The following is a 12038-nucleotide window of genomic DNA, read 5'->3' as shown; positions in this document are numbered from 1 at the left end:
TCTTAACAGTTGAGCCACTTTGGACCTGTGGCTGGTGGGGACAAAGGCAGATCTGAGAACAAAAAATTTCACGAACTCCAGGGCCTAGGTCCCCCTCTCCCCATCCTGTCTAAGGAACTGGGTGTTCTGAGCCTATTGTGCCCAGCGTTTATTTCTCCAGAGCCGAGCCTTTCCAGATGTCACCATAGGCAGAGTCGGCAGACTGGCCAGCTCTTGCTTGGTTACATATCCTCACTATGCCCCTTGAGGGCTAAATAATTGCCCTTCTGGTCAGGAGGTATGTTCTTTTGCCACCGCAAGCCCTATTTGAGCGAGTTTGTTTTGAAAAGCAGCCAGCCCTCCAGGCAGGACCTCTGAATTGTGCCCAACACATTCCCAATGATCAGTGTGGATGGAAGGACCAGGACCATTAGTGCCTCTATCCTGGCCTGCACCATCAGTGTCCATAACTATCCAAGAAGCAATCATTGTAAACCCCTTTCCTGTTCCAGGGTGGCCCTAACTTGGAGGTTTCTTACAACTTCTTTGGAGGTAAACTCCCATCTCTTGTAACACAAGAAATCAACCCTGGCTGATAACTAAACACTAAATACTCCAATTCCTGGGGACCCCTTTGTGTCTGCCTTCTCCCCTCAGCCTTTCCTTTTAGGAAGCTGTCTTCATGCTCAGCCCAGGAACCTCAGAACGTCTTGTAGCTCTTCCCCATATTTCCTCATTTGTGCATAGAAGACTGGGCACATTTACCATCTGTGTATGCCCTCCTCGCAGCCTAGTGATGTGTGTTTCATTGCCCCACGGAGATTTTTCCAAGTCGTAGGAGGCATATGCGTGTTAGAAAGCAGACACCTCCCACTGTGAGGTCATACATTTGGCATTTGCACCTCCTACTTTGGGGTCCACGATAGACTCTGAAGGTTTGATTGAGGAAGGTCTTTCAGATCACATTTAGAAAAGCTTCCTGTCTTGTGTATAGCTCCGGTCTCTGGATCTTGAGTTGCCCACTTCCCTCTGGAGGCCGGAAGGCATCTGGCAGGATGGGGTGCTACTGTACTTTCTTCACCTGCATGAAAGCCTCACTTGCAAAGCATGTGGGTGAAGCAGAAATGCCCAGGGTACGTGAAGGGCACAACTGACCTTAGCCACCCTCCTGTCAGTGACTGAGCCAGATTGATACCTCTGAGTTCAGCCCCTTTTGCCACACAGGAAGGCCGCCCACGCACCTGAAACTGAGTATGCAAATGCCAGGTATTGAAGGGAAAGACCAGAGAGAGGATTTCACTGTGACGTGACACTCATTTGCTTTTTAAAAGGAGACATTACTTTTCCTTTGCAGAAACTACCGGGCAATGGTGACTTGAATGCTTCCCTGACATCTCAACAGTTTGAAGAACAATCTGTGAGTGACATTACTTAAAAATAAGCACTAGACATCATAAATATTTCTCAACAAATGTTTGCACTTCTTCTTAACCTTTTTTTATTTCCAACGAATGCTGAAATATATCCACCTACATAAACAGATCTTGCAAATTTTAGCTGGAGGAGATTAATCCAGTGTCTATTGATTGGTCAGAGTGGAACAGATTCTTCTAAAAATAAACAGTGAGATGGTAAAAGAGACAACCTTTTTGAAGTCCCCTGAAACTTAAGAAGGCTGTCAAGGGCAGCCTCGGCCACACGGCCAATTAATTGAATGTCTGATAAGTGAATGATAAATAATTGCACCTGTCTATTTTGAGAAAAAGCAAAAACTTGAAATTCCATTTTACTCATGTAGTCACTTTACAAAAGTAGACTTGACCTTGCTTGATGGCCCATTGGAGCTGACCATTCCTGGAGGGGGATGCAGTGCAGCCCAGGGAGGTGAGATCATGGGGCTCAGAGGAGGAGGAGATTCTGATATTGTGTGACAGCTGATGCGGCTCTGCCAGAACAGCGCTGGGAAGAGATGCAGAGCCCAGTGTGGACACAGGAGCAGGGCGGGTGTCCGAGGGAGGCAGGAGCTCAGGAACGGACCCACAGTGAAATGTCATCCCAGGTGGAGGAGCCACCAGCACGATGGGGTTTGGAGGGAAGGCAGAGAAGGGGAAGGAGATGTTTTATAACTGAGATTGCAAGGTGAACACAGCTTGGCTGCACCCAGCCTTGCACCAAATTCTTTCCCTGCTATTTTCTCTCTTGTGGCTCCAGTGTGAGTTTTAAAATAAAACATCTCACAGTCAACTGATGATGTGAAGGGTGTTTCCTAGAATGGCTTTCCAGCTTATCTAATTTTTGGAAAGTTCATCTTTACATATATAATAATGATTGCTTCAGATAAAATCTGGGGAGATAAAAAGGGCTTTTGACAAAGCAATGCAACTGAATTATCAAAGTGAGCAGGAGTCCAAAATAACACCTGATCTTTGTCTTGACCCTCTTTTTGTTTCTTAAATTAGGAAATATCTCTGACTAGGCAGAAATTCTTTTGCCTCCTGACATAAATGCTTTCTTCATCTCTGCAGGCTCTGGGAGAAACCAGTGACGGTCTGAGTAACCTCCCTGGTCATTTTGCCTACCTTCTCACCATCCACCTGAAGGAGGGACGCAATCTGGTGGTCAGAGATCGCTGTGGTAAGACTGTGCTCTCGGGGGCTCCGTGGCCTGTGCCCTTATCCCCTCACCCTGGTGAGGAAGTTGCAGATCCACCCTTTCCTTGTCAACAGGGTTCAGGACACACAGGAGCTCAGATCTCAGCCTTTCTAGGTGCAGGATATTTGCAGAGAACAATTTAAATGCATGAACCCTGCTACCCTTCTTTGCATTAAACATACTAAGGAGTACATGAAGTGGTCTTAGAATGAATGAAGAGAGAGCATATCTGTGGCTTTCCAACAGGCATCTGCTGCTGAAAGCTATTCCCACGATCCCACTTGGTAAATTATCTATGAAAAGGTTGGGTGTGGTAGTGAATGCCCACAATCCCAGACCCTGAGAGGCTGAGGCAGGAGGACCACAAGTGTAAGTCCAGTTGGATACCTAGTGAGAACTTTAAACAGAAACAAAACAAAAACAAAAACCTTTTTTTTTTTTTTTTTTTTTTTTTTTTTTTTTAATATGAGAGATGTAGCATAGGGCAAAGGCCCCAAGCTCCATTCTCAGTAAAACACACACACTGACACTCACAAAGAAGATTGTGATTACATTTCAAAATTATCAGAAGTACAAATTGATAGAAATACTATTTAAAGTATGTCTGTTTTGCCTTGAATCCCTCTGTACTCTAAATAGGACTCTCTGATTGTAACTATTCTGTTTGCCTGTTACATATGTCTATATATATTTATTTTAAATTAAGTTGGGACTGTAATATCCATATTATTCCACAGTAAGCTCTTGTGTTTTACTTTACAACATATCTTCAGAGTTGACCATGATTTTCCATGTAAATATGTTCCATTTCCTTCAAATACTCCATAGTATCTTATTTATCCATTCTCTAGTAATGATAGAAACACTGCCTCTGCAGTGTGCAGTGTGTTACTTTCCTAAGACAAAGCTACCCAACACCCAAAATTAAAGGATCAAATGTTTGTTTCAGCTCACAGTCTGTAGAAGGTTCAGTTTGTAGTTGACTGGCTCCAAGGCAAGGGGGCATGTCAGAGGAGACACAGGCAGGCAAGAGTAAACAGGAAACCCTCACAGCTCTTTTATGCCCCTTTTATTTCTGTCTGTTGAGACAGTGTCCAGCCAATCAGCAGACTGATTTAGTAGTCACACACCCTTAATCCCAGCATCACACACTCTAGATCCAGCCACTTCTGAACAAGGCCCTACCCATGATTGCATGAGGCTTTGGGGGGACGTCTAGACACAAACCATAGCAGTGATGCTGTGATGGGCGCACTATGCTCAACCTTGCTTAGGGGAGGATGTGAATGACTGATGCAACTTAAAAGCAGTGTGTCAGGGAGGGCAGTCCATGGAGCCAGTCTTCTAGTGCTCAAACCTTGGCTTCTTCATTCATGGCTATTTCCTTTAAGAAATGTTCTGGATCCCTTTCTGCCCTGTAGCTTCACCTGTACCATGAGGAAAGTCATGTTAGCTCCCTGGTAGGCCAACGGGAGGCTTGGAGGCACTGATTTCTATAAAGGATCCAGTATTCACCTAAGTGTTTTTCTTCTAACAGTCGTTTCTGTAATTGGTTGTGATTTCCAGCCTTTACACTTGCTTGTTACACATTATGAATAGTATTTTCCCGATTTGTTGCTTACCCCTAAGTTTTTCTTCTTTTGTTTTTCAGAAGATTTTAGTTTTATCATAGGTGGGTTGTTTCTTTGTGGTGTTTTTCCATTTAGTAGCTGAGGCCTTTCTATTCCGAGGCCCCCATGTTGTGCTGCAGATCTTGATGATTTCCTTCTGTCCCTTCCCCTCTGCTGTCTTTCCAAGACCACATGGAGGCAGGAAGCAGGCGGGGAGGAGGAAAGGCAGGCAGGCAGGCTGGCTGCTGGTCTGTGCCTTTTGGCTTCTTACCGTTCCTTTCTCCTCCTTCTGTTGGCTTTTTGCAGCCAGGATAATTTCTGAGCTTGGACTTCGGCTTGGTCGTTTCCTTAGCAGTGTTCACACGAGCCCTGAAGTTTAACTATGGAGTTGTTGCCGTGTTTTCATTTTTACTGCAGCCGATTTTCATTTTATGAATCTGCTGATGTGGTCTCTGTTGGAGAATGTTGGGGATACTTTAACACCTCCTGCTTGCTCTTGGTCTCTGATGTATCAGTCACTTTTGCTGCCACCTTGTGGGACCTTCAGCTTTCTTTTGCACATTTGGTCTTCTGCACAGGCGTGCTCAGCCTGTGCCCCTCCCTGTCCCTTTCCCCCACTACGAGTGCTCCTCTTGCTTCCCGAGCCCTGCTGCCCAGGGGACACACAGCTGGACAGAGCGAGCAAGTCCTTCAGGCTGGATTCTTGTTACTCCTCCGGGTGATCCCCAGCCACTTAAGGCCAACCCCTCCGGCTTTCTGCCTCTGCTCTCTGTTCCTGCTTGTCCTGGGGTGCTGCTGTGGGACATTACTGAACATCAGGGACTTGTCCAGGCCCATCCAGGGCTTTGCCCGGCCTTGTGCTGCTCCGTGCAGGCATCTGCTGCCTCGGGCCTTCCCTTCCTCACCTGCCACACATTTTCCTCTGCCAAGAATCCTTTCTGCTGTGACACTGCTGCTTGTGTGCTGGGCTATGGATTCCTTCACAAAGCCAGTCTTTTCCGTTCTTCAGGGTGTGTGGAGTTTGTGCTGCTTTCTACATTTTTTCTTAAACAACCTCAACAACTCTCCCCTTTTCATTTTTTTCCAGATGTGTCATATCAAGATAGTGAAAATTTTCATTTTCTACTTGTCCCCAAAGCATACATTTCTCTATCAAAATCATTACCTCTTAGCTCTGACCTGCCCCTTCCTAAATATGTTACAGCTGCATCCCTTTGAATAGATGTGTTTCACATCAATTTGGAGAAGGGGGAGAGAGGGCATTTCTTGTTCAAAGTTGGAACTAAAGGGTGGGTTCATCACCAATGTAAACTTGCCTCCACAAATCCTTGTCACTTGTTCTGAATCTGTAGGGGAACCAACGGATGCCTCTCTCAAATAAAGATCACTTCTAGGTATCTTTCTGAAAAAGTGAAAAAAACATGATATTACCGTGATGCATGGTCAGTACTCATGTTCAGAGAAGTAGAGTTCATAGTAGCTAAATTTTGGAAGCCGTGTAGATGTCTGTCAATAGATGGATACATAAAAAGGTGGCATTTATACACAATGGAGTACTACTCTGCCATAAGAAGAACAAACATGTCATTTGTAGGAAAAATGTTTCACTATGATCTAAGTAAATAAAGACCAAAATAACAGATGATAGGAAATAGTGCGATAGATCTTTTGAAAAAATAAAGACCAAGAAATGGAGGGACAGGGAAGGGAGGGGAGAAGGGAGATGAAAAAGGAATTAAGATGTGTTACATACATGTACCAACTCCCTGCATAAGGAATAATCATGTACTGCAAACAGGAACTGATAATTTTTTAAATATCACCATCAAGTCCATTTTATGACAGTTTATTGAGAGATCAGAAGAGCTCTCTAGAAAGTATATTTGTCTTTACAAGGAAGAAAGTGTTCCAAACCTAGGAAAAACATGTTCCCCTGAAAATCTGGAATGTTCCCAGTAGTGTGTAATTTGGGGCTGTGCCTGGGGCCAGGACATCTACTATCGTTGTAGGTAATGTGACCTCACTGAACTCTGCTGAGTTTCCTCATCTTGTTCGGTTCATTCGCCTTTACTGCTGTGAGTTGCCAGTTCGTACCAACCTGACACATTATCCCGCTCCATCACGGAGCTCCTGGTAGGTGGACAGGAGACTGGTCGGGTGGTGGACCCTTCCTCCCATGGATCATAAGAGGAAAGATACAAGTACCCTGCTGTGTTTATCTTTGACACGCAGCTGCTATGGTGAGATGTTTTGGTCCATGAGTATGTTGTGGAATGATCACCTCAGGGTGAGTAGCACCCTCATCACCACTAGGATTTTAGCACTTCTTTGTTGTGGGGGCATTCACAATCTTCATTTGCAGCTATCTGTAGCATTCAGTCCATTACTGTGAGCTCCAATCGCAAGAGACACGAGAGCTTCCTGTTCCTTTCTGACTGTGACTTTTCCTCCTGATCGACCCCTCCCAGCCCCGTCTTCCTTTCTTCCCAGCCTGTTCCACTTCAATTTACACGAGATCAATTCTTTTAGATTCCCCATGTGAGCAAAAAGTGTATTTGTCTTTAACTCAAATGTGTTAAAAATCATTTAACACATGATGTCTTCTGGATTCAATCGATATTGTCACAAATGACAGGATCTCCTCTTTTTGGATGGTTGGCAAATCTATAATGATGTGTAATGGTTATTAATTAGTAATAATGTGTCAGAGCTGTTAGCAGTGAGATTCCATGCTCAGCTCTATCAACGCCCCAGCCAATGAACTCCGGTACGTGATCCTTAACATTTGTCAATTTGTCACCTCTCCTGTGGACTCACTGTCTTCAGTTATTTATTTTATTTTCCTTATATGGAACCATGAATTTAATTTTTGAATCAGAAATACGACAGACCACATGGATCCGTTATTGATTTTCAGTGTGTCAGCTACTTCCTGAAGGTGGTGTTAAAGCCTGTGGCCCCTTGACTGTAAGAAGCAGCAAAAGGAGCTAACTTTGAGGTTATAGTCTCTGCTTTTTGAGTTTTGGAAGATAAAATTATGTCTGAGGAATTATTCTCTGCTAAGGAAAGAGTTCAGCATTTATATAATTTGAATTATTATGTAATCATTACCATTTTTGTAACTTTGTATTTTGAGCATGGGTTAGCAGCAAATATTTTATGTGTGAGACCAGAGAGTAAATATTTTAGATTTTATGGCCCTTAAGTGCAAAGTAGGCGACATTTTTAATGTAAGAAAGCAGTTGTAGATAATGTGTAAACCACTGGTCCTGGCTGTCTTTCAATAAAACTTTATTTATAAAAACAGATTGATTGTCTGGATTTGATCATGGATCAAAGCTTACTGATTTCCACCTAGAACATTGTGCTCTGAGTTTTTGGATTCTTGCTCTTAAAATTGCTTTTATTACTGCAGCAACCTGAAAACTGTTTAGAATAAAATAAGGTGATATTTAATTAGACAATGGTCAAGATTTGAAGGTCATGCTTTCAATGGTCATTTCTATCTAGGAAGCATCATGATAACCAGATTTCAAATACTGCATAAAGTTATGCAGATACTGAATAATAAAAAGCTACGTTTTGGGTATTTTGAGAAACAGTAGTGGAAAATCAATTTTCTCTTGCTCCTCTCAAGAAAACACAGCTGTGACAGGAACCCTACAGGATCGAGCAGTGGTCGGGTTTTGTGATCAAAGATGCAACCTCAGTGGCTCGGTGGGTGGGGCAGGTGAGAAGCCACCCGGAAGCAGAGCGCCCCCTGTCTGTCATGAGGCCGGGAGCCTCCCCTGGAAAATGGGCTTCTCTGCATCCGGTCCAATCCTTCGCCTTCTCGGCTCAGAACACTGAGCTCCTTTGCTAAGCAGGTTCTCCAGGTGGAATTCTGAGGTTTTCTGTGTTTTTCTTTCTTTGGTAGAAATGTGAAAACTACACATTGCTTAGTGTTCGCTGGAAAGATCCAAAAAGAAGCTCAGGCTTCAGAACAGTGGTCCGGTTCGGCACTGGTGTCGAGAAAGAAGGGCTGTGCTTTGCCAGGCCGGTGCCCCTCAAGCATCTTCAGTGATCACCTCTGGCCTTCGTGCACTGCGGATGTGCTTGTTGGCATGTGTGTGTGTGTAGAGTGAAACCGGGAAAGCCTGCAGATGATTTTAAAATCTGAAGTTCCTAAGTGACTAAGGAAGCACTCGTGTGCCTCGACTTACCTGAGGAATCAGGGATATAAGAACAGTGTTCCAACAGGCAGAAGAGTCTTCATTAGAAGGGTGACCGCTGCTCACTGCACTGTGTAATGTAAGAATTTCCCTTCAGTCTCTGGCTCTTGGGTCTCCAGCCTTTACTAGATGAGACACAGCATGATGGAGCTCAGAACTCAAGTAACCTTTTCCTTTCCTCCCCCCTCCCCTCTCTCCTCTCCCCCTCCCCTCCCCATCCCACGCCCCCTTTCCCTCCTCCTGCTTTTTAACCAGAAACTTCACTTGTTATAGAATAAGCCTAACTTACCGGACTATAAAATGTCCATGCACTGCTGGAGCTCACTCTGTTCAGGGGCCTGTAGGAGAAACTCAAAACTTGCCTCTCTGTGGGTTGTAGCCTATCTGTATGGCCCCATCTGACCTCTCCCCCTTCTCTTTTCTTTTACTTGGCCCTTTGTTTTCCTTTGCTCTTGCTTTATCCTCCTTTCCTTCTCCTTTCCCCTTCAATTCCTTTATAGTCTCCTTTTCTGTCCTATTTTCTTTGTGAGAGATTATACATGTTTTGATCATGTATAGTGTATGCCTCTTGGGTTTAAGATGGAAGATTAGAAAGTAGAAGTAATGCGATGTGACTATCCAGTTCTCAATCCTTCTGCCTCATCATATGGTTGATGCATCGCGGAAAGTAGATGCTGACTCAGTTTCCCTTGGAAAGGAAGTCGGGGTTGGGGGCAGCTGTTTTCTAAGTGCTGGTAGAGCTCAGGCCAGCAGCCCCGAGTTCTAGACTTCCCTTGGGCTTTAGCTTTGTGACATGCGTAGGTCTCTTTCCTGGGAAAATGCTGAGCCCAGACCCTCTTAAACTGCACAGCACTGATTCCTGGAAAGGAGCAGCCCAGCAAGAAAACCCTGTTTTCCCTTGTTGATAGCCTGTTAAACCGCTTACCGCTGGGAGATCAAAGTATACTGTGTTGCTGTTGCCCTCTTATGGCCAGTTTTTAGTATTGCAGAAGGAAAGAACCCTCATTTAGAATTCATTCTAAGCATACAAATGGTTTGTCCAGTGGATGGAGGGTTGATAGTCATTTTTTATCTAAGCTTTAGGCAATGAAAATTCATGAACAGCTCATCCAGTAAATTGTTCTTTTTCTCTATTTCCATCAAGGTAGATACTTGACACTTGTTTTTAGACTAGTGACAACTTCCTTTACAGATGATACAAGTGCATTAGATATTTTCATATTTGAAAGGAAGAGTCTAAAATTTTGAAGCTTTTGCAGTAGGGTGATGGAAATAGGTACAAAATAGATATTTAGTAAGTTAATGGGGTGTTACCAAAATATTCCAGGGTAAAGTACTCTTGAATTGTCTTGTTTTGCTTTATTATTTATTGGTAGTACAATAATTTTGGTATTATAGCATTCTCATGACTATACTGTTTTTCTTCATGAATGAGAGATCTCCTTATTAGAGATGCAGAGAAACGCGTTCTCTTGTTGTAGCTGTCCTGAGGACAGGTGGGTATTTCCAGAACTCTGCCAGGGATAAAGGGGCAGCCATAACGTTTATCAACAGCTGTATTTATTCTCCTGGATGGAGGGAGGTCTTGGCTTTGTGACTCCACAGGGCTTGGGCCACCGAGTCTGTGTGTCCTGCAAAACTTGTTTTATTCTGTGCAGTGGTTGGCAGTGTTGGGGAGAATCCAGTGGTGAGTAGGTCTTGGATTTGGACTCAAGTAGCAATTCAGAGTGACCGTAGTTAGAAGGTTGGTTAGGATTAATTTGGAGAGTGTGTGTGTGTGTGTGTGTGTGTGTGTGTGTGTGTGTGTCTGTGTGTGTCTGTGTGTCTGTCTGTTTTTCTCTCTGTCTGTCTGTCTATTGGGGATGGAAGGGTGAAACCTAGTAATATATAGTAACCATTAGCTATGATTATCTCTGTGTATTGTTAGTTATTCATGTTACAGACATTCTTGTTTTGTTTTTACATGTACATGTTCCCTCCGAAAAAAAGAATGACTTTATAACCTTTCTGTCAGTTTTATGTTGAATGCTTCTTCCCAGTTTCTTCATAGATGTTCAAAACTTTGGTCAACTTTTTGTTGTTTTCTAGTTTTCGAAATACACGAAGAATGGGCTGGTTGTTAGGAGTGTTTTCTGAAGCCCCTTAGTATTTTTTCCTAAGACATCAGAAACGAAAATGATTGTTTTAAAGAGCACATTATTTCATTAAAGACTCGTTGGAAGATTGTTGGTTTTCTTTTCTCTATTTTAAGTTTGACCAAGAAAACGCCTCTAAAAAGTATAGTAATGCACCACGGGAAAACGAGCACACAGGAACATGACAACTAGGTCTCCTTTAGGATTTTCAGTTGCATGTTCTGCAGTTATTTGACTAATAAAATTGCTTTTCCCTTCCAAGGTAGAACAGAGCCTGGCTTTTGGATTCTTAAATCACCTGTCATTTTCCGAATGCATTTTTCTACACTATAAAAATTTTCTTTTGAGAAGAAATTCAAAGTTCAATCACAAATTATAACTAGTTTAACCAGTATTCCAGATTAGGTTCATTGAAAAAGTTTACTATTGGTTAACGTGCCACAACAAACATTCTTGACTCTAAATCTTTGTGCCCAGCCTTATTTTTGGCAAGCCTTTTATTAATATGGACTTGACATGTTCGTCATGCGATCTGACCTACTCAAGATGCTCATCGCCAGTTTACTCCTGAGAAAGACCTATTTTTTCCACTGACTATTAGCATGGAAGTGGTTTCTCACCCGTGGTGAATGCAGAATATCTTTGTAAATTTGATAGAGGGAAAGAATGATCTTGTTTTGCTTGACTTTGTATTTGCAGCCATAAATTTGGACCTTAAGTATGTCCAGTTAGGGAACGTGCTTTTCTTTTGTATTTATGCTTGTCCATCCGTCGTTACCGCTGCATTTGCTATTTTCTAAGTATATTCGTGTATAGCCTTCTAATTTTAATCCTGTGTGTAAAGTTTCTGCAGAGTAAGCTTTTAAATCTTACACTCTTGACTGGAGAGGGTCTTCTTTTGATTTTGCTAGAAAATCTTTGTTCTGTGTCATACACATTAACTTATATTTATCCACTTTATGTCTAGTTTTACTTCTTTCTCTGTTGCTTTTATCTGTCTCAAGTTTGCTTTCATTTTTGACCCAGAATAAGAATTCAAGTTTTGGGGCTGGGGATTTAGCTCAGCGGCATAAGTGCCTGCCTTGCAAGCAGGCAGTCGTGAGTTCGATCCCTAGTACCGACAAAAATGAAAAAGACAAAAAAAAAAAAAAAAAAAAAAAAAAAAAAAAAGAATTCAAGTTTTAATTAATCTAGTAAATTAGCCACTTGCCCAAAAAGTTCCCTAATTTAACCACCACGTCTTAATTATACACTAACGTGCAATTTATATTTGGATTTGCATCATGGACTTATCTTTAATCCCCACTGATACGTTGCTCTATTCCGGATGTCAGCTGCGTGTCAGAATTTTATTGTGTGGGAAGGTCACTATCGGCCCTTTTTATTTTGGCAGATTTGGCATTAGCTTCTCGTTGCAGTACCGGCTGTGAACACCAGATGGCAGGAGATCA

General features: G+C 42.8%; 1 protein-coding gene across 2 annotated transcripts in view; it reads left to right on the top strand.

The window, feature by feature from the left end:
- The window catches only part of Mctp2 (multiple C2 and transmembrane domain containing 2), a 226109-nt gene that overhangs the window by 66840 nt on the left and 147231 nt on the right, over positions 1–12038 (top strand). For both annotated transcript variants that reach the window (XM_063249970.1, XM_063249971.1), the window contains exons 3-4: positions 1334–1396; positions 2505–2613. In XM_063249970.1, the coding sequence (XP_063106040.1) occupies positions 1334–1396; positions 2505–2613 (172 nt within the window). The remainder of the gene's footprint in view (positions 1–1333; positions 1397–2504; positions 2614–12038) is intronic.

The sequence above is a fragment of the Cavia porcellus genome, unplaced genomic scaffold, assembly GCF_034190915.1.
Source record: "Cavia porcellus strain 051 isolate PalLab524CR breed Dunkin Hartley unplaced genomic scaffold, mCavPor4.1 scaffold_6, whole genome shotgun sequence".
NCBI lineage: Eukaryota > Metazoa > Chordata > Mammalia > Rodentia > Caviidae > Cavia > Cavia porcellus.
This window is presented reverse-complemented; position numbering and strand designations above follow the sequence as displayed.